Source organism: Neolamprologus multifasciatus, chromosome 13 (genome assembly GCF_963576455.1).
Source record: "Neolamprologus multifasciatus chromosome 13, fNeoMul1.2, whole genome shotgun sequence".
In the NCBI taxonomy this organism is placed as follows: Eukaryota; Metazoa; Chordata; class Actinopteri; order Cichliformes; family Cichlidae; genus Neolamprologus; species Neolamprologus multifasciatus.
The window spans coordinates 34,120,583-34,143,045 of record NC_140451.1 but is presented as its reverse complement, the minus strand read 5'-3'; the positions used below and the strand labels follow the sequence as shown (position 1 = coordinate 34,143,045).

The 22,463-nt window shown below is 47.4% G+C and overlaps 2 protein-coding genes across 3 annotated transcripts; one reads left to right on the top strand and one right to left on the bottom strand.

The window, feature by feature from the left end:
* The first annotated feature begins 3,797 nt into the window (after positions 1-3,797).
* Positions 3,798-12,501, top strand: cst7 (cystatin f). The gene is made up of 4 exons (XM_085182217.1): positions 3,798-4,255; positions 6,237-6,415; positions 6,543-6,662; positions 7,633-12,501. The coding sequence occupies exons 1-4, from the start codon at positions 4,216-4,218 to the stop codon at positions 7,714-7,716; spliced, it is 423 nt and encodes a 140-aa protein (XP_085038343.1). The 5' UTR covers positions 3,798-4,215; the 3' UTR covers positions 7,717-12,501.
* apmap (adipocyte plasma membrane associated protein) lies at positions 10,365-18,612 on the bottom strand. Of its 2 annotated transcripts, none has more exons than XM_085182213.1 (9): positions 18,383-18,612; positions 17,988-18,104; positions 17,608-17,723; positions 17,441-17,533; positions 16,537-16,656; positions 16,203-16,377; positions 15,908-16,042; positions 14,540-14,732; positions 10,365-13,398 (listed from the first exon to the last, which is right to left on the bottom strand). In XM_085182213.1, exons 1-9 carry the CDS (start codon positions 18,472-18,474, stop codon positions 13,189-13,191), a joined length of 1,251 nt encoding a protein of 416 aa, XP_085038339.1. In that variant the 5' UTR covers positions 18,475-18,612; the 3' UTR covers positions 10,365-13,188. The 2 variants fall into 2 exon arrangements, with proteins under 2 accessions (XP_085038339.1, XP_085038338.1); XM_085182212.1 differs by having other exon boundaries at positions 16,537-16,653; positions 18,383-18,607.
* Between the last annotated feature and the right edge of the window lie 3,851 nt (positions 18,613-22,463).

Here is a 22,463-nt window from a genome sequence, read left to right as displayed (position 1 = left end):
GGATTAGATGGTAACTTCACACAAGCACTTTTCTATACTTCAGTGGTTTCAAACATTCACACTCAGGTGCATGCAGAGTGAAGCAACCAGTAATCAAGCCAACAAGTATCCGATTACTCTTGAGTTATACTTGGGAATATTTCTTAGCTACAGCAGCTATATTTCTAAAGATGCACCGGATGTCAGTAACAATCCAAATCAACGGGTCGGTGCTGTTTCTCCGGTCACGTGGACTTTGATGGAGCTGTAAGCTGCACGCTGAGCTGCTCACAGTCGCCGCTTCTGGAAGTGTTCCTGAGCGTGTGCTGATTTATCAGTCGTGTTTTTCATGCAGCGCCACTGCAGTCATCAGCCTCGTCCCTGCACACATTCCTCCAGGGTGTCTCACTATGCTGATGATACTCAGTCTTCTCCCAGCACGACATCCCAGTGTACTTCAGACCCACACACACTCAGACACACACTCAGACACACACTTCATAAACACACAACATAGAAGAGCCACCTCGAGGGGTCGAGACTCGGCTGTTCATCTGCATCTAAAGGTCAAAGGTCACTCTTTGAGGACGCCAATGTTTACATGTTGGACAGAGAGGACAGACGAGTGAAGGAAGCATCTATGTCCACTGTGAACGACCATCTTTGGACAGAGGGCGGGGCTTAGCACACCAGCTGTCTGCCATCTATAATCCAGTCTGAGATCCTTCCCAGACGCCTTAACGCCCACCCACATCCTGCATCAGGTGACCTCGATAGGTCACATGATGGTGTGGGCAGGGTCTCACATAACGGCCCGTGCCCTTTTTCACACCTTGGCTCATTTGATGAGTCACATGATCAGCAGTGGGTCAGCGACCCTCTCAGGGACACGCCCACTAGGGCTTAAATACCTGGGACCCTCCACCGTTTGGTGTTACAGCTGAAGAAGCTGAAACTTCTTAAAGAAGAAGAAAAGTTCCTTAGAGTACCGATTACAGATGCAGCTTTTTCAGACTGCTCTCCAACATGCTCTTTTTATACCTAATCATGTGACTGACCTGCTTCCAAATAACCTGAGTGGTAGCTGTCACGGCGAGTGAGAAGAGCCGTGTGGAAAAGGAAAAAGAGGATCCAAATGCAGGCAATCGTGAAGGTGATTTATTGAACACAAAATATAGAGAGGCAAACAGCAAAACGGAAAACTAAACTACAGAGCACAAACAAGAACCTGAACATAAAGGAAGGAAGACGATGGTACATGATGATGACGGCAGGGAACACACGGATGAAACATGGAGTTTACACAGACGGACCAGCAACTACAATGACGGAGGACGCGACTTAAATGCACACAGAGAAACACAGGGGGATTATACACAGGTGGGAGTAATCAACGAGACGAGACAAGAGGTAAAACTGAACACACTCACATGAGACGCAGACCTTCACAATAAAACAGGAACAAGAAACCATCACACAAAGACGCAGACTCGACACTGAGAGAGAGACAGAAAATGACACATGGAACTGAACTAAACCTGCAAAAACATGAGAACACAAAGCCTACGAACAACTCCCTAAACAAGAATAACTGAAACATAGATTCATAATCATCATAAGAAAAGAATCCAAAATGCAAAAACACACCAAAACATGACAACTCAAAATACTGGGTCAAACTGACCCAGAACCGTGACAGGTAGCCAAATCTTCCTCCACCTGTTTTGTTTTAGCACCACCTCCATTCCCACTCATCCTTCCCAACTTTGTGAGACATGCCTCTGCCATCAAAGTCAACCTGAGGGCTCCCACATTTATTATGAGTAAAATATGAGTTAGATATGTGCAGATCATTGTATTCTGTTTAAATGTACACAGTGGTTTTAGGAACTGGGTTGTACACGAGCAGCTTACGGTGCATGGCTGAACGGTTCAGATTCACTTTACTGAGTTTAAAGACAGACATTCATCCTCACACTAAATGAATGAACAATGCAGCAATGAATGTGTCGTGAATTGCAGAGTTTAGGACCCAAATACAAACACATGGTGATGGATAAACTACACTTCAGTTTTATTTATAGAGCACAAAATAACAACAAAAGCTGCCTCCAGGTACTTATAGTATAAGATAAAACCATCAGATGCTAACGCTGAGAAGTGACCACAGCAGGAATAATAGACGTAAAACTAAACAAGACAGTGGAGACAGGAAACTATCAGAATAAAACAGGAAATGAGGACCAGGACGAGTTGAGGAAACAGATGAATGAACTTTAGGATAAGACAGCAGCCACAGAGGGAAGAAACTGTAAAACACAACCAGAGCTAAACACTCAAGGAAAGAACGATTAAAGAGTTCATTTGAATGAGCTGCAGGACGTCCCTGTAACAGCCATGATCACGTCTGCAACACATGCAGAGATACAACAGACGACAGTCGGAAACCTTCAGGAGAGCAGAGAGGAGACTACAGGGCGGACCAACAGGAGGATCGGCAGAAGAACACTTAAAATCATCCTTTGATTTTTCTGAAAGTCGACAGAGCCCCTTATAATCCCGTGTGCCTTATGTATGAACTCTGGTTGTGTTTACTGACCTCGAAACGATTTTATGTACACGGTGCTCGAAAATCTGTCAAATGTTTCAGTACGACTTTGCTAAGCTACGAAGCCGCACCCTTGATGGATTGTTGGAGCATTACATCAATTCAATTTATTTATATAGCACCAAATCACAACAACAGTCGCCTCAAGGCGCTTCATAGATACAGAGAAAAACCCAACAATCATATGACCCCCTATGAGCAGCACTTTGGCGACAGTGGGAAGGAAAAACTCCCTTTTAACAGGTAGAAACCTCCAGCAGAACCAGGCTCAGGGAGGGGTGGGGCCATCTGCTGTGATTGGTTGGGGTGAGAGAAGGAAGACAGGATAAAGACATGCTGTGGAAGAGAGACAGAGGTTAATAACAGATATGATTCAATACAGAGAGGTCTGTTAATACATAGTGAGTGAGAAAGGTGACTGGAAAGGAAAAACTCAATGCATCATGGGAATCCCCGGCAGCCTACGTCTATTGCAGCATAACTAAGGGAGGATTCAGGGTCACCTGGTCCAGCCCTAACTATATGCTTTAGCAAAAAGGAAAGTTTGAAGCCTAATCTTAAAAGTAGAGATAGTGTCTGTCTCCTGAATCCAAACTGGAAGCTGGTTCCACAGAAGAGGGGCCTGAAAACTGAAGGCTCTGCCTCCCATTCTACTTTTAAATACTCTAGGAACAACAAGTAGGCCTGCAGAGCGAGAGCGAAGTGCTCTAATAGGGTGATATGGTACTACAAGGTCATTAAGATAAGATGGGGCCTGATTATTTAAGACCTTGTATGTGAGGAGCAGGATTTTGAATTCTGGATTTAACAGGAAGCCAAAACAGGAGAAATCTGCTCTCTCTTTCTAGTCCCTGTCAGGAATCATTTATGGTAAATGGCCTGTTTGTGTACAGCGCTTTATTTAGTCCCTATGGACCCCAAAGCGCTTTACACATCCAGTCACACACTGGTGATGGCAGCTACATTGTAGCCACAGCCACCCTGGGGCGCACTGACAGAGGCGAGGCTGCCGACACTGGCGCCACCGGGCCCTCTGACCCCCACCAGGAGGCAGCGGGTGAAGCGTCTTGCCCATTTATAGGCGTTCCTGCTTGTTGCTTCAGGAGATCTCTTATTGTTTCTAGAATAAGCTTTGATATTTATCTTATCGAGCTCTGAGTTTGTTCATTTTTATTCTCCCGCTGGTCTCAGCAGGACCAGTTCTGGGTTTAGTGGAGCATCATCAGGAGTCACTTCCTCTCCTTTGTTTCCGAGCTCGTCTTCAGCACGTTCACCCTTTGAGCCAAACTCAGTGAAAGCCAACAGGAAGTGCAGTCACACAGAGTCAGGAAGTCCTCATTAACCCTTCCTGTCCCCAGCCTGCGATAAACGTTCACACATGTGCAGAGCTGCAAACGTTTTGCACAACGAGCGTGACTGCTTCACCCTCATCTAACAGGAAGGGGGAGAGGTGAGAGAGGAGGGGGTGGAGCCTGAGGTGACTGATTGGTATCAGCTGAGTCAGATCTGAGAGTGCAGCAGGAACCCTCGCTAATCTAAACAGGTACAGGAAGTGACGTCACCGAGGCGGACGGACCGGCTCTCTGTGGTCTGAGACTCGACACTTTGCAGGAAGCTCAGTGAGAAGGATGGAGGTGAAGATGCTCGTGTTTGTGCTCGCCGCTCTGGGTAAGTCTGTGTGTGTGTCTCAGCACAGTCAGAGGTTAAAGCTGAACTCTGTGCAGGTCGGGTTCCTGCAGCAGCTCCACTTTCTTTAAAACAGAAACTATGCTTCAACTTCAAAGCGGCGACTTGTCCCAGACATGAACATGAGCTTAATGTGGAGGAAATGAAGATGAAGATAACTGCTCTGGTTTCTGATTAATGGAAAACGCCCAGATATTTTAGAAAGTTGATCAAATATTTACTTCCTGTGCTGAGCGTCAGCTGAGCGTCGTCACCACGGCCTGCCTGCCTGATCAGTGTTGTTTACATGTGGCTGCTGTGTGGTCAGCTTCTTAAAACAGTTTAAACTAAACGAGGCTGTCGTCACTGAACTCCACCGTTGGCACATTTCAGACTCGATGGTCTCGATCCTGCCTGCATGTTTAGACGATGTTGAGGTCTGCTCGTCCCACACCTGCGCTGACCTCTGCTGACCTGCTGAGGTCACCTTCTAACTGACATTTCTGCTGCAGCGACGCTCACTTAGTCACGTCAGCAGATTTATGGGCCAAACCTTCAAACCTTCATCCCACATCTTAGAAACAGAAACGCTGGACTCTCTAAGTCTGTGGATGTTTCTGTAACACCGTTACTGGTTTCATTAACGAGCCGTTAATCGCTCACCGTGACCTGTTTACAGCTTCAGCCTTCACACCCAAACACCGGAAACCTCATCAGCAAGACTCAAACAAAAACAGCCGAACAGAAGCAAAGATCGCTGCATGACTAAAAACTGTCTATGAGAGAGGCGGCTCAGACTCTCGGTTAAACGAAGTCGGGTTGCTGTTTGCACTCAGAGCGCGGTGGCTGCAGACATGATGTTTAAGTCATGTTCAGTCTGTCGTGTTGAGCTTGACTTTGAGCTGATATTAGACCAGAGAGGCGGTGACACCACGAGTGCAGATGAGAAGGAAAGATTTCATGTGAATTTCGAGCTGCTGCTCTGAGCCACGTGTGACCATCATTAAAGATCAGAACCAGCATTGTTAGAAAATCACTGTGATGCTTTAATCTGATGAACATATTTGATTTATAAGCGTTTTAACTGTGATCAGAGCGTGTATCCATGCAGGTCAGACCTGCAGGTACCTGAACTACAGGCACAGACGAACGCCGTTAGGTGTGACAGCCGTGCGATGCTCCGGCTCGTCGCTGCAGCATGAAAGGTGAAAACTGTTTGTACTGAGCAGAGATGCTGAGACCATGTCTGCCTTTATGTCAGCCGTTTTTCAAAAGGCTCTAAAGATGTCAAACTACTTAAAGATTAAAAGATGCCTACACGTGTCATTATTATTAACTCTGTGTGAAACTAGCTAACACACAGCACAGCGTCTTTAAATGCAGTGAGGCAACAGGAAGTGCTTCTGTCACCACAGAAAAATGGTGCTTCCTCTCAGACCACGTACCCCGTCTGACTCACCATCCCACAGCCAATCACCACAGAGCGCCCCCCCGCCTGATCCACTCTCTCATCAGCCTGTTTCCTGTGGCTGTTTGACAGTTTGACACCCGCCTGAAACTCCTCTGAAGTTTATACCTGAACGTTCAGAGTGTTTGAGTCGTACGACACTCAAACAGGAAGCTGATCCCTGTTCTGTTTGAAAAACCTTTATGGAAACTCAGTGTTGACTCATCCGTCCTCTTCTGCGTGTCAGGGCTGTGGGGGGGCTGCAGGCCAGTTACCATAGGGCGGGGGGCGGGGCACAGACTGCCAGTCTCAGCGCTAACACGGACAGTCGCACGCATTCACACCTGAGGGCAACAATATTAATTTATCCAGCATCAAACCACAGCGAGAGCTGAAGGTGCTTCATGTTGTAAACAGAACGATCGGACGCCCCCCCCCCCGTGAAGAATGACTTGGTGACAGTGGAAAGGAAAAACACCCTTTTAACAGGAAGAAGCTTCTGACACGTCTCTGATGGTAGCTGCTCTTCTCTTCCAGAGGTAACGTTGGTGTCTGGCTGCCATCGCCGCCCCCCCATGCCCGGATCCCCACACAACATCAGCAAGAATGACCGCGGCCTCCAGCAGGTCGTCCTCAACGCCACCTACTTCTTCAACAACGAATCAAACGACACCTTCCTCTTCAAACCCGCCACCATCGACAGAGCACAGAAGCAGGTATGACGGGGTCAGAGTTCAACCTGCATCTGCAGGAAATATGGCAGGCGTGGGTTCATGCTGGCGTAGGGGGCGGATCCATGTGAGGCGCTCGCTAAGTGTGTGTGTGTGTGTGTGTGTGTTTCAGATTGTTAAAGGAGTTCGGTACATCGCAGATTTTCAGATTTCCAGAACGGTGTGTCGTAAACGGGACAAGAACAACGACCTGTCCAGGTGTGACTTCCAGCCACCCGGCCCGCTCCACCAGGTGAGTCTGAGCCGCCACCTGTAGAGGAAAGACTGACCCTGACCCTTTCTTTCTTTCTTAACTTTGACTCCATCCAAACTCTGAGAAACAGGATGTGTCATCGGTTATAATAAAACCTTTAACGAGAGCAGGAGCAGAGAAGACTCTGTTAGGATGAAGGTCGAGCCTCCTCGTCTCATCTGAGAGTCCGTACAGTTGCTCAGTACAAGACTGTAAACACTGTGAGCTGCAGTGCATCATGGGAAATGTGTGCATTATTGTTGATGCCAGAGACAGTTTGAAATAAAATGATTACATAAAACCACTTCCTGCAGTATCACTGGAAATCCTGGCAGTGGAAGTACTGCAGTAAAACTTGCAGTAAACTTGCAGTAAAACTTGCAGCAGAACTTGCAGTAAAACGCGCAGTAAACGTGCAGTAGAACTTGCAGTAAAACGTGCAGTAAACGTGCAGTAAAACTTGCAGTAAAACTTGCAGTAAAATGTGCAGTAAACTTGCAGTAAAACTTGCAGTTAAACTTGCAGTAAAACTTGCAGTAAACTTGCAGTAAAATGTGCAGTAAACTTGCAGTAAAACTTGCAGTTAAACTTGCAGTAAAACTTGCAGTAGAACTTGCAGTAAAACGTGCAGTAAACGTGCAGTAAAACTTGCAGTAAAACTTGCAGTAAAATGTGCAGTAAACTTGCAGTAAAACTTGCAGTAAAACTTGCAGTAAAACTTCCAGTAAAACTTGCAGTAAACTTGCAGTAAAATGTGCAGTAAACTTGCAGTAAAACTTGCAGTTAAACTTGCAGTAAAACTTGCAGTAAACTTGCAGTAAAATGTGCAGTAAACTTGCAGTAAACTTGCAGTAAACTTGCAGTTAAACTTGCAGTAAAACTTGCAGTAAACTTGCAGTAAACTTGCAGAGGTGTATGTTGTACTGTGAAACGATGCTGTGAAAACCCTGAGACGCTTCTTGTTTTTCAGGTGTTTCAGTGTCACGTGGATGTTTGGATGATTCCTTGGGAAAAACCACAGAAGAAGAATTTCAACTTACTTTGCAAACAGTGAACGCAGCAGCTGACTCCTCCCCCTCCTGCTGCTGTCGCCCATCTTCATCCACTGAATAGAAACTGTCAGTCGTCCCCGTTCATCTGTTCTCTGAATATTTCAGTATTAAAGATGAAACTCTGAACTCTGCGTGAACGTCTTTATTTCAGCGATAAATCGACCCATCGACCCGTCTGAGTTTTGAGGTTTCTCTCGTGGATTCATCAGGACTTTAAATCCTGTGGCTGATGGAGACGAGGCCCCCTGCTGGTCAGAGTGTGAACGCCTCTGCTTGCTCCATTAAAACCGTTTCTGTCATGAATCCCTGCAGAGATGAGCATGTGGCTCTTATTTCATTTAAAAGTCTTCTTTGTTTCCGGAGCTTTGGGCTGTCTGTGGCTCACGAGGACCAGTGTTGGGGAGTAACGGAATACATGTACCGCCGTTACGTATTTAAAATACAAAATATGAGTAACTGTATTCCGTTACAGTTACCGTTTAAAAAGGTGGTATTTAGAATACAGTTACTTTGTTGAAATAAATGGATTACACGGCGGTACTTTCCTGTTTCATATTGTGGCGGGTCAGGACTGTTTGGGTTTTGTTTGACAGCTACGTTCTGTTGTTCCAGGCAGCGTTACGGTTGCCATGGTTACAGGGTGACGCTCTCTCTCTGCGTGTTTCCTGGGTGAGAGAGCGCCTGTTGTTGTTGTTGTGCTAAGCTAACAGGCAGAATGCTACAGGTATAGCTCTAAAGAATGTAGCATCATGGGCAGTGTAGTCCGTGCTGCAGGGAGAATGGACTGCCATACACGTTATGTGTCTGTAAGCGAGGGAGGGAGAAAAAGGAAAAGTACGAGCTGTCATCGAGCAGAAACGGGAGCTGGAAGCATGTAAATATAATAATAACCACTGCAGCCAAGAAGAGAGCCTGACGAGCCCAGTTGTAAGTAAGCTATTAAGACTCGACTGTACACCGTGTTCGTGTTTTCCTCTGAAACAATAAGTTCTGTTGGAGCAGCCTTTCAACGCCTCTCTCTGTCTCTGCTAGCAAAGTTGACCCAGACAACAAAGTAAAGCTAGTTTTCAGCTACGAGCCCGACATGAACCCACCGTATTAGCCAGAGGTCCCTTTACTACGGTTCGGAGCCGCGGACCTTCAGTAACAGTAATAAATCACAGCAATAGTACATTCATGTAGTTGTAAACAGCATGATAATATATTAAGTAATCCAAAGTATTCAGAATACGTTACTCTCATTGAGTAACGTAACGGAATACATTACAGAATACATTTTGGGGCATGTAATCTGTAATCTGTAATGGAATACATTTTAAAAGTAACCTTCCCAACACTGACGAGGACCAGCTGAAGGTTGTAACTGGAAGTCTGGCTGTTCCAGGCTGCAGGTCCAACACCAGGACACAATTCAAATGTGTGAATGAAGAACGTGCTGCAGGCACTATTAACCCTTTAAACCCTAACCGGTTGCCAGCAATGGGTGAGGGTTTAAAGCTGGGGTGGGTTGTCCAGGCCTCGAGGGCCGGTGTCCTGCAGGTTTTAGATATCACCTGGGTCAACACCCCCGCTTTAAAGGGTGAATCACTCTGAGGCAGAGCAGAACAGCATGATGTAGGAACCAGACTTCACACTGCAGACACAACCAACCAATGGGCTTTGATCAGGGGCCATGACAATTTGCATATTAATGATCCTAACCTGACCTCCTCGCCCGTTGTTAGTCAGCGTCACTGTGCAGATGTGCTGTTTGAGGTCGGGGACCTGCAGTCAGCTGAGACTGAAAACGTCACCTGATGAAAAACGTCCAGAATCGACTTTTTAGGATGAATTGATCATGTTTGAGGAAGCAGACGATGCTTCACGTGTTCTAGGAGCACGCCGTCTCACAGCAGGGTATGTTGTGTTATATATTACATGTGCATGCTGTGGGATGTCTTTGAGGGTCCGTCTCCTTAACCTGACAAACCTAAAGACCAAGAAGCTGTGATTCTTGCAGGTGTGCTCGAGACATCATAAAATAAGGACTCTGGAGCTCTGCGGTGGGAGAACCGTTACTTCTGCACCTGTCGAGGAGCACGAGGAAGTTGTGCATGGACTCTTTTAGTTCTGTGACAGACAGAGAGTACCGTACAACAATAAAGTATTTGACCTCTGACCTCACAGCTACCTCTGTCACTCTGACCTGCTGTATGTGTACAGACTGTCAGGAGAAAAGCCGAGCTGCAGAGTCGGCGACAAACTGTAGTGTAATATTTTCTAAGCTCGAGTTACTCACCGGTAATCTACACAATCTGTGTAATCAGAGTAAACCTAAATGATGGCTCAGCTGGGCGGTCCATCCTCCCCCCTGGGGGGCTTTAGTCTCAGTTTCTGAGCTTGTTGTGTTTCTGTAAGCTGCACCGTCACTGGGTATTCCTTTCCTTCACCACCAGGTGGCAGCACCACACCAGCACAGAACCTGAGGGGACTTAAACTCAGCTGGTGCTGCAGGCAGTTTGTTCACGTCCTGCAAGCTCGGTTCAGTCTGAGCATCCTCTCAGCCTGTTTCATCTGTTATCAACAAACAAACACCCTCCACTTCAGTCTGTCTGTGGGAGTCTGGATTACATCACTCATGGAGACTGTGATCTGTGAGGAAGACGAAGGCTGCGATAACACTTCAGTTTTTATTGAAAGGCTGCAGGAAAAAAAAGAGGCGGTGCGACTGAAATACAGAGCTCATCACAGAGAAACACATTTGGCACAAATCAACAGAAGCACTGATCAATCATCACTGTTCAGGTAAAACAGAAACGCCACCAAACTGGACGACTTCACCGTGAAGTTCTCCGGCTGTGAGGAAACCTGTGGCTCTGACGTCACACTGATGATGTCACAGAAACGCTGCTTCTCTACACGGATCCGAGTCAGAGATAACGACACGCTGATCAGGAATTATTAGGAGAGTGCGTTTCAGCCTCGGGCCCCTTCACCGTCTCCAATCTCAGGTTTTGTTTGTTCGGCTCGTCCGTCGTGCTCTGACCTGCACGAAAGACGCTGCACACGTTTGACCTGACACTCTCCTGGGGTCAAAGGTCAGACAGGAAGTCGACAGCCAGTTTGGATCATTCGTCACATTTATAAAACAAAATGATTCAGTTAAACGAGTTAAACCAGTTCTGAAGATTAACGGACAAATACTGAAGAACTTCAACCCAAAGATTATTATAAAATCTGCTAATGCTAAGCAGCTCATTCAGTGAAACATCATCCATACTAAGCCACTAAACCGCCTGGATTATAAAATCAAACTAAATAAAGCACTCGTCAGTCTTTACAGGGACCCGCTCTGCTCGTTTCCAGCTGCTTATTTATCCTGTCTGAAACAAGCTGCTTCAGCTCCCGGCTCTTTAAGCCCCTCCTCCCTCAAAGCCCACTGTCCTCTGACTGGCCAGCTTCCAGAGGTCTGCTGAGGGGCCGCACGGAGCTGCTGAGCTGTACTGACAGTCAGAGGAAATCTGTGGCGTCACGACGTCATCAACAAAACAGGAAACCAACGGAAACGCTTAAAGTCGGTGACGTTTACAGTCGGTGACGTTTACAGTCGGTGACGTTTACGCGGCGCTACGGAACCAAAGCTGCTCGCCTTTAATACACGAGCAGAATAAGACGAGTTTGTAGGGTTAGACCCTAACCCTTAGACGAGGAGGACAAGAGGAGGAGGACAGCTCCTCGTAACAGTTCAGACTCGCTCAGAATGTGAGTCCACGCTTCGCGACGTCCAGACATCAACGTGAGGGACGTGATCAGCGAGGACATCAAGCTGCGTCCACAACAGAAGCAATTTGCTCGCCACGTTTCGTGACAGCTGATCGCACCGGGTTCTGGTTACCCAGGTAACTCTACAAACAGGCCATACCCGTGTTCATCTGTGGTATCCTGCGCTCTCATTGGACGACATTTCAGTCACCTGTCTGGAAGTTGAGAACAGAAAGGCTTGAAGCCGCCATGTTGCTTCCAGTGTGGACGCAGCTTCGGTGCCACAGGTCTGAAGCTTGGTCGCTCCCAGCTGATGGGCGAGTGGCAGCAGGAGGTCACCGACAGTCACCGGCGTGAAATCGGGACTCACAGAGGAAGCCGCTCAAAACGTCTTTGTGATCATTTTAGTCGCTAACAGAGGAGTCCTCTGTGGACACACTCAAACATGTCGCTAAGCAACGGTGCCTTCAAAGTAAAAGGTGCTTATTTTGTTAGTTTCTGTGGATAGAGACAGCTTTTATTTTGAAGAGGAGTCATCACTGGTTAGCTAGCTAGCATCTGCAGTCAGCATCTTCCACTATGGGAAACTGGAGCGACCAACTTCACACTTGTGACTACCAGCAACCTGCTGGGAGGACACATTTTTCCTTAGCGACCAGCAGTTGCCAGGTAATCCCTACATTAGTACTGTCACAAAAGATCTCCCCTATCCATCTATCAATCTAACCCTAAAGCTACGCCTGAATCCTCCCAAAGCACCCAAGCTAACCCGTTCAGACGCTAGCCCATCAAACTGCTATTGTATAAATATTTCAGTGCTGTCGGCCAATCAAATCACATTACAAAGAAATCCTGGGGGGGGCAAGATGATTGGTTAAACAGTCTAATGTGACATCAATCACTGTAGTACGTAAGCACAGTTACAGGTAGGGAGCTTAGCTCAGTCACACCTGTGTTAGCCTCTCTCATGGTTGGCTGTCACTAAAGACACACCCACAATCACATCCCAACGTGTGTGAGATTAAAAAAAAAAAAAAAAAAAAAAAGAGCAAGCGCAGTAGTGCAGACGATAGCCAATCAAAACACATTAAATCGTCCCAAGCGGGCGAAGCAGTTACTCAAGCAGCCTGTAATCTGACATCAGCGTTAGCAGGAAGTTGATCATCACGGTGAGTAACCGCTCTTCTTCTGTGTAAACAAAGTTAGTCAGAGGCAGCTAGGTTAGCTCAGGCTAACTGCTAATCAAAGCATCTGTAAGCCTGCACTATGACTGAAGGGAACAAACTCCGCCCCTAAGAGTGTAAAATAGGCCACGAGCTAACGTGCTAGCTTAAATCCACTAGGTAGCGTATGCTTTAGTTAGCTTGAGTTAGCTAGCAGGTGAACGCTGTAGTCGCAGTGGTTTTCAGTGAAGGAACGACAAAAGCAGAAACACAAACCTCGTTTGTCTGGACACTTTTGTTCTGAATAAAAAGTCTAAACATAGCAGTCAAACAAAATACCGTCGAAAAGGGAAGAAATTATCAAAAAAATCTAAATCTAAAGCTGCATGAATCTGAAAAGGAAAAATCAACAGAGATTAGCCAAAAATGGGAACGCCGCCCAATTCCTGGGACAGCCTGTAGGTGGCGCTGGGTGAAGTCATTCTCGGGATATTTCCAAGGCTGGAACGGGTTAACGCCGTGTTAACAAGTCACAAAAATGTCTGTCTGCGCGTCGTCTTTTTGAATCTTCTACACCTTGCTAAGGTCGAGTTTGGCGATGTACGGCGAGCGGAAGGAGCCCAGGTACAGATTCCCATCATGCTCGTGGACCTCGCTGATGTAGGCTGCAACCAGGCCGTTGGGGTCGTGGAAGCTCCGCGTGCACACGCCACCGTCGTGGAGCTCTGCAACCAAACTGTACCGGGGAACAAACTTCATCAGGATATCCTGGCTGAAGAGCTGCAGGAGGGGGGAGGAGACAGACAGGAAGGAGTTAAAGGGAAATCAGGCGTGCTCTGTGACGAACCCGGCGTGACCGCTGCTCATGTTTTCCAGTGTCTGATGCAACAGCGCTCGCTCCAGGTCAAAGTCTGCAGACAGAGCAGCCAATCAGATTACAAAACTCTGGGTTATGACTCATTCATGTTCCTGGACACCAGGACGAAGGCGAGGCGCTCTGACACGTGTCATCACCCCAGAGTTCACCGCCGTTTACCCCACAAACCAGTTTTAACTTTAGCAACGTTAGTAATGATCGTTAAATCGGTCGGGGTCAAACCCAGCTGACTCGTGGCGCTCACTCGAGTGTGTGCCGAGGATAATTAAACCAAAGGTCAAAGGTTGAACACTCTGAATGAAGTTTCCTCCCAGACTAAACATCAGAAGATGACCCCCGGTGACGGACGCTCCACGCGGTTTACGAAGCGTCTCATTAGCTGTAGCAGAGGCTGCTTCTGATTGGATCGCTTCCAAACTCGTCCCACCCTGCTACACAGCTCAATCATCTGATTGGCTCTCATCTCTGCAGATATTTTCATCTCGCTTTTATTCGTTGATGAAAACTTCATCTTTGTTCTCGTTCGCCATTTTTAATACATCGTCTGTTTTCATCAGATAAAAACTGACGGTCAGCGACATTAACACATGCGTCAGGTGACATCACAGAAATGACCCTCCCCCGCTCAGGCGCCAACGGATGTAGGCCGTGCTCCTGCACAAACGGCGCCTTTGCTCTGACGTTAACAGAATCCGCTCTCAGCATCCACAACGTGTCAGAGGCCATCACTTCCCCGCCACCATGTGACCGCCATCACCTCCCCGCCACCATGTGACCGCCATCGCCTAACCCAGACCATGTGACCGCCATCGCCTAACCCAGACCATGTGACCGCCATCACCTCCCCCCATTACCTCCCCGCCACAATCTCCCCGTCACCATGTGACCGCCATCACCTCCCCGCCACCATGTGACCGCCATCACCTCCCGCCATCACCTCCCCGCCACCATGTGACCGCCATCACCTCCCCGCCACCATGTGACCGCCATCACCTCCCCGCCACCATGTGACCGCCATCACCTGTGTATAAAGTCTGTTTTTACCTTGAATATGAACTTTTTGATCCAGGGTCTCTGGGACAGGAAGTCCAGCATTGAGAAGCCGGGGTTCGGTCTCACCGCCGACATGGCCACCCAGTAACCTCCGGTGGAGCTCGGGCGGATGTTGTCAGGGAAACCCGGCAGGTTGTCCACGAACGTGTCCATCCCGCCTTTATTCAGCCCGGCCACATGGACCCTGGTGCAGAAGAGCGTCACATGACACCGATCAGCTGTCTGTGATGCTGAGCAGCCTCTGGGGGCCCAAACCCAAACGCTCACATCACAGGGAACCTCACCCAGCAGCGGGTGATGTCACAGCAGATATATCCATTTTTTATTAAATGTTTACAAATGTTTTATTTATTTCAAAACAAAAGCGGCTTAAAAAACATTTTTCCAAACAGAACATTTATGTTTTAGTCTCTTTAATCAGAAAAGATGATTCAAGCTTAAAATCCTGCAGGTCAGACTGACAGCTGCAACAGAAACGTTGATTTATGTCATCGTGACCTGAGTGTAATCAAACTGCATGTTTCTGATTGGCTGCAACTCAAAACAGATGTGACCACAGACCTGTTTACTGTTCACACGCCGCTCAGGAAGGAAGCAAAACACCTGACACACACACACACACGCGCACGCACACACACACACAGACAGACACACACACACACGCGTACGTGCACACACACGCGCACACACACATGCACGTGTATTCATATCTTCGTGGGGACATCTCATTGCTTACCCTAAACATAACTGTAACCTAACCTGACACCAAAACCACATTTTGAGTCTCAAAAATACTTTCACACTGGGGGGGGCTGTGGATTTGTGTCCCAATAAGCACTGTTGGTCCCCACAAAGACATTAATACCTGTACACACTCACGTCTGTCTGTGTGTGTCAGTGTGTCGCTGACGTAACATGTTACGTAACCGTGCCTGAGCAGGTGTGAACTTCACTGACGGTCCTCGCAGCGCAGACGCGTCCCCGTGAAACAGACGTCCTCACTGCAGCAAACATGTGAACCCCACAAACGCAGAACGCGACTCCCTCGCTCACTCACACACTTGATGTAGGTTAAAAAAAGAAAAGAAAAAAAAGGGTTGGACGATCTCAGAGCCTGTTTCCACGGCAACCGAGATCCAGCATCAGCGCCATCGCGCTCCATCGCAGACGGTTGTTTAACATCCATCATACATGAGTGGCTCACACAGGAAGTTAAAGAGCGCAGATGGCGGCCTGGTTTGATTTGCTCGAGATTTTACGTTAAATCTTTTTAACTCTGAGGTTTCTCGTTTGTGCTGCACGTTCTGAACTTCTCTGCCTCGGATGCTCTCGCATGCACAGGTGAGTCGGGCGGGTTACCTGCGGATCCGGGCCATGGTGGTCTCCGCCACCAGCACCGACTCCTCGTCCGGCAGCAGTTGGATGCCATTTGGGAATCGCATGTCCTCCATCACCACCGTCAGCTCCTTGGTCTCGGTGTTGTACTCGAGGACGCTGCGGATGAAACGGCTCGCGTTAGAGAACCGCTGCCAGGCTTTTAATGTGACATGTCACAAACAGGAAGTAGTAATCACACTAAAGTGAACTGATACACAGATGTTTCAACATGGATGATTAATAAACGCCATTCTAATAAAACGTTAGACGCAGGTACCGGCCGTCGGGCGTGGCCTCCATGATGAGGTGCATGTAGTCTCTCCGCTGCCACCTGCTGCTGGAGTCGGTGAAGTACACCTTCTTTCCATCTTGCGTCACCGCCACGTCGTTAATAAATGACAGCTTCCTCCCTGCGACGACCTGGCCGCCGTTCACCAACCTGGTCGCCTCACCTGCAAAGAAACACACAGTCCGCTCCACCTGATCACGTGACTCAGCACGAACACAGTCCAGCTGTTAGCTTTGATCCAGATGTGCTACGGTAAAACCCAGAATTAGACTTTTGGGCGCCCAGCAGGCAGGAAGCGTGGGAAGGCTGTACGATCACTCACCTGTGGTGGGGTTGACCTCGAACAGACCCAGGTAGGCATCGGCTACAAACAGCGTCCCGTTGGGTCCGACTCTGATCCCCAGCGGCCTCCCGCAGTTGGGCTCGTCCTCTCTGGAACCTGCTGGACATCGACCAATCAGAAAGGGTGCAAGGTGTGCTTGGACACAGACGTGTGAGGAAGGTTAAAAAGAAATCTTCTCAGGTTGTTCGATTCTTTTATTTTGGCACAAACAGGCTCCAAACGTCAACAAAACTCAGAGCTTCTGCTTCCTGCTGGAGGAAGCACCACAGCGAGCTCACGTTACCTTCGCTGACCTGAACTTCCTGTTCCTGACACACCTGGCTGAAAGTTTAAACTTAAACCAGAGACTTCAGTTTAATCAGCTGGTTTGAGTTGGAGCCAGCAGACGGCGTGCTGTTACCTGCGTCTCAGGTGTGCTGTGACGCAGGTTTAGCGTGTCGCCGGGTTCATGCGAGGTCTCTCGCGTGTTTGTGTTGAAAGCAGCAGATCAGGGCTGAAGGTCGAACTGTCAGTTATTTATTGGGAAACTCCAAAGTGAAGCAAGCGTGTGGCTGCAGGCCGGCTGACAGTAACGCCTTGCTCAACGCAGGCTGACGGTTTGATCCCGTCACCCTCGCTCAGCATGTGACGGAGCTCAGGCTGCCTCACCTGCAGCTCCGTCACATGATGTGAAGTTTAAAGCCCTGAGCAGAGGGAGGCGGGTACACCTGGACACAGGTGAGCGCCGCGTCGCACCTGGACACCGGCCAATCATTTAGGTTTCGTCTAGCCGGCTAACACATGAAACCTGGACACGCTGAAGTGTTTCTAACCTGAAGTCCAGGCCACGTCCACAAACTCTGACAGCACGTGAAGACCGGAAGCCCACACGGGCACGACTCACCACACGGCAGCTTCCCGAGTCTCGTCACCACGTGGATCCTCCGACCGACCAGCTTCACGATTTTCCCGTCAGCTGTTCCCGAGAACAGAACATCTGCAGACACAGAGGGACAATCCGTCAGCTCTCGGCGCTCCTCGCCATGGTCGCCGCCGACGTCTGACACCAACCTCCGATGTTGGCGATGGACTCGGGGCCGATGAGCTGGTCCTCAAACAGTCTCTGAGCTTCTCGGAGCTTCAGGTTGGGCTCCCAGCAGCCCTTCATCATGGGCGGCTCCTTCAGCCTGCAGCGCCACGGCCGACCAGCAGGGGCAGCAGCAAAAACTCGTTAACTTTTATTTCAAAGAGGATTTAACGTGAATATTGTGACTTTCTCTGAGTTTCAATTACAGAGTTACTTTCTGTTTTTATTCATTAGTTGTTCCAGGATTGAAACATTGGGATCTTTCACACGTTTTTATGGATTTTATTTTGAAAATATCTAAACTCATTTCCGATGTTTGTAGCCAAACTAATTATTCATTAAGCGGCTGACTTGCGTCACTCACGTGAAGACTTCAGGCTTGATGGGAGACTCGAGGATGAGGATGATGACCAGGAGAGGAAGAAGCAGGAGGACGCCCAGAGAGAGCAGCGTGACCCGGAAGATCTTCCCGCTGTAGGTGCTGAGAGCAGAAACAGAGACGTGACTGCAGCGCGGGGCTCCTCGGGGACCCACCCGGGCTGACCCACCTGACCCCCACAATCAACCGCGTTTCCCACACCAGCTCCATTAACGCAGGCCGCCGTCCTCGTAAACACACCTGCACGTTTACAGGTGCGCATCACGAGCTAACGACGCGAGTCACCGTGTGTGCGTGAGAACACGGAGGCTAACAGAAACACGCAGCGTGTCCCCGTGGGCTGCTCGACACCGCCTCGATGAGAACCCAGCGGCTCTTACCTGGACCCTTTGTGCCGCTGCTCCGGCAGCTCGTCGGTGATCACCTGCGGGCGGTGCAGCCGCCGGAAGCGCAGTCCCGCCGACTCGTTCATGTTGCGCTCGGCTCGGTTCGGTTCGGCTCGGTTGCAAAGCGCGCGGTCACCGTGTGCAGGTTCGGTTTGTTGGAGCGAGTGAAGCAGCAGCTCTGAGCGAGCAGCGGATTCGTCTTCTTCTGAATGTTGTTGGCGGTTGGCAAACAACAAAACGGCGCATTACCGCCCCCAGCCGGCCTGCAGCGGAACGACCTCTGCAAAACCCTCAGTCCTCCCAAACATTTACCCTCTTTCACAAACGGGAACAAGGCCCGCTAACCTCCACTTCTCGAGTCCAGTAAATCAGTAAGATCCAGCTTCATCTTCCACCGAGGCTCTGGGTCAGTGGGTCAGTGGGCTCCACCTGGTACTGTGTGACATGATCCATGGTTTCCTCACATGTCCCTGTTATATTTCCCCACATCAACAGTGTGGTGTTCGAACCAGTATGTCCACATCTTATTCCTGAAATGTGACCATATTTTGAAAAACAGAGGACACTTGGCCCAGTCATGAAGAACTGTAATAATGTTTACTTAAAGAAAATGTTAACATATTTAAACGATGTTTTCTCTGTGCGGTTAATGAATGGTGAAATAAAAAATGTCATACAGGCTTTTAAAGCCAACAAGTCCAAAAACAACAACAAAAACTTAAAAACCTCTGGAATTAAAATAATGATGAAATAAAGCCTCATCTGCATAAGAAAATGACCGGTCCCGCGACGGTACGAGGGCTTTGGCTTCTTCTAAACATCATCAGCCGCGCCCTGTCTGTCTGTGAGGCAGAACAACCACTCACAAAGCAGCAGCTTGGGGATGATGTCACACATATGGGGCCTCTGTAGGCCTATAGAAAACTCTGCGACTCTGTTTCTCTGCCCGACAGAAGCTAACAGCCGGTTACTAACCTGTGGTTTGTGGCTTCCTCCGCAGCTCTAGCTGCCATTTCATTGGCTCTGACTCCACAGTGAGCTCCATACAAACCCACCTGTAAGTCTGTCATCTGTAAACTGGCCAACGGCGAGCTTGAGTCTGAACAGATGATGATGTCACGGTCTCGTGTCTTGTGTCCATTGAACAGCTGACAGTACTGGGAGCGTTACTGTATACTGAGTCCATCCGTGACCCTTTTCCCCACTTTGACTGGCTCTGATCTCTGATGCATCTGTTCATAAAATACTAATAATACTGATGAATGTAAGCCTGTGCTGTATGTGCGTTTAAAGTAAATGCCCTGTCCCTGTTCATGGAGGTATTGCTGTAACTCTGACTGATGTTGACCTGATGCTCTCTGAGCCACAATCCATCCACAGCCCAGATTTTCACCCAACCACAGTCCAAGAAACTTAAATTTACTCCCTCTAACTCCTGACTGTGTAACTGAAGCTTCACTTCCTCTCCAACTCTTTCCTGTAAAACATTGTTTTGCTCTTATCGACTGAAAAATTTAAACCCCACTTTTACCACCACTCTTCATCTTTCCCAGTCGCTCCCAGCAGGAAAAGATGAATTGCTCCATGGAAGGAAACCCCATCCCACCCTCTATGTCACATCATTTATCATTAAGGAAAATAACACCATGCTCCCGTTTTCTACAGGAAGCCTCTCCCAGTGAATTCTCACTCGAATTTGTCTTAAAAATCTTTTATCCACCTGAACATCCGCCCACTGGTTTAGATCCTCTTCTGAAACACTTTGATCTTTATATACGCGTCCTTTACTTTCTGTGTAGTGCATTAGTCTTTCATTCATTTGCTCCATTATTTTACAGATGACAGTCTGTATTTCCCTGGTTCATGTACGGGCACAACCTCTGCCTCCTTCCAGCTTTGCCACAGTTTTTCCCAAACTCTGTCCTATAACTCTAACAAACGACCATCATAAAGCAAACCTGAGCTTCTCCTGGTTCTGATTATTTGGATTTCTGGAGAAAAATGAAACTTCCTGTTTTCAATGCAAGCTGAAAAAAAAAACAAGATGGGGAAAAATGAAAACATAATAAAAGTCATTAATAAATCCAAACGATCTGAAACAGTTTAAAACACATAAAATAAAAATGGGGTCACGTGATGCGTCGAGCTGAGCAGACGTGAGTTTGTGAGCTCTGCACTGGACAGCTGGAAAATGTTGGTATTTTGGCTCATTTTGCCAACAAATTGCCTCGAATGTTTATATAACGTCTTTAGACGAGTCACACCCTGGATCGAGCAAACGGAGAGAACAATGCAAACGAGGAGTCAGAGCGAAAGCTGGCAGTGACATGGTAGCTAGCAGTAGCCCCGGATATGAAACCATGTGGGACGCTGAGGACGCGCTGAGCTCTCTGCGGGAAACTCCAAGAGGGAAGTTTTTTTGGAACTCTATTTTTGATAATATCAACTGGGATAAAGCGTGGCTTGTTCCTTTTAGATTTTGTATTACAAACAAAGTTAGAGAATTACATTTGAAAATATTACATAACATATATCCATCCAACACGTACATTTCAAGATTCTGTGACATTGATAGAAAATGTACCTTTTGTAAAACTGAACTTGAAAGTGTTACTCATTTGTTTCATGGCTGTTCATATAGTGCTACATTTTGGAGAGAGCTTGAAAATTATATACTGTGCAAGACAACATATGAAATCAAAGTTGAAGGGAAGAACATTATCACTTATTTTGAAACTAAAGAAAAAAAATATGTGATATATCTTTATATCTTATCAGGGAAATACCATATACATGAACGTAAATTTCAAAACTCAACCCCATCATTTAATTTGTTTTTGATTGAAATTGAATATTACTTAAACTCTCTTAAATTAACTTCCAATAAAAAAGGTTTGTCATTGATTGAAATTCATTCAGAAATGTTTAACGAATGAGCTGTCACAACTTTCAAGTACAAAGTTGTTATGAAGTCTGTCACATTCCCCCCTTTTTTTTCCTCCTTTATTTATTTATCCTTCTTATGTCATTGTACTGTATATTGTTACTCTTATTTGCCCTGTATGTCTACTGTACAAACTGAACTGGAATGACCGACTGTTCACTTTATAATTTCAATAAAGTTTGAAAAAAAAAAGTTTTCTGCGGGATGACGTGATTGTGGACAAGGTGACTTCTAACATATCAAAAGTATTGGACAGCAAGATATCCGAAGTCATAAAGACAATAAACTGAGAAATGCGACAATCTGATAGAAAGTAGGGCTGGGCGATATATCGAGTTTTTTAAAAATATCGATTTATTTTTATACGAGATATAAGATGTGACAATATCTTTTATATCGATATAGTCTATGTTACGTTATAATTATAGTTGTGGAGCCACAAGTTTGCCTCTCTTTCGTCCACTTTTGTCTTTACGCAACGTTACTCGGCCTCGCCTCTCCTTCACTGAACACAACTCCCCCTCCTCCCCCATCGCTTCACCTGCAGGCAGCGACAAGATGGACACGGCAAATCTCCGTTAACGAGTTACTGCGCATCGCCCCGTGCGTGGGGCTGGACGGCGTCAACGTGCTAACGAGCTAACCACGCTAACGAGCTAACCACGCTAACGAGCTAACCACGCTAACGCCATGCACGGCCTGAAATCCTTTCATTTTCTCAAAAGTTGACAGCGCGCCTTATGTATGAATTCTGGTTGTGCTTGATGGCCGCGAACCGATTTAATGTGGTACACCACGCTCAGCAATCTGTCAAAAATGTTGAGTTTGCTAAGCTACGGAGCTGCACCGCTTGATGGATTGTCGGAGCATTACGGCTACCGAGGAGCCTCGCGGAGTGATACGTACTGTGCTTCAACGTAATATTACCGTATTGTGTGTGTATAAGGACCATAAATGGCGCCTGTAAGACACACGGTTATGAAGCGGATTTCAAACTCCAGGCTGTCAGTCACGAACTTGGAAAGAGCAGCTGTGAAATCTGTCTTTGTTACTATGCTCAGCGTCTTTTAGTTTACATTTTGACTGCACAATTGTGAGCTTTTTGTTATGCACAAAAACAACATTGTTTTC

What these genes read in the sequence shown, in the direction of transcription:
- cst7 (XM_085182217.1), top strand. Translation starts at nt 4,216, where the DNA reads ATGGAGGTGAAGATGCTCGTGTTTGTGCTCGCCGCTCTGG. An exon ending in GTTTGTGCTCGCCGCTCTGG is followed by an intron (nt 4,256 to 6,236) that starts GTAAGTCTGTGT and finishes CTTCTCTTCCAG; the next exon opens with AGGTAACGTTGGTGTCTGGC. An exon ending in CACCCGGCCCGCTCCACCAG is followed by an intron (nt 6,663 to 7,632) that starts GTGAGTCTGAGC and finishes CTTGTTTTTCAG; the next exon opens with GTGTTTCAGTGTCACGTGGA.
- apmap (XM_085182213.1), bottom strand. Translation starts at nt 18,474, where the DNA reads ATGAACGAGTCGGCGGGACTGCGCTTCCGGCGGCTGCACCGCCCGCAG. An exon ending in CAGCGGCACAAAGGGTCCAG is followed by an intron (nt 18,105 to 18,382) that starts GTAAGAGCCGCT and finishes TTCTGCTCTCAG; the next exon opens with CACCTACAGCGGGAAGATCT. An exon ending in CGAGGTCAACCCCACCACAG is followed by an intron (nt 16,378 to 16,536) that starts GTGAGTGATCGT and finishes GTTTCTTTGCAG; the next exon opens with GTGAGGCGACCAGGTTGGTG.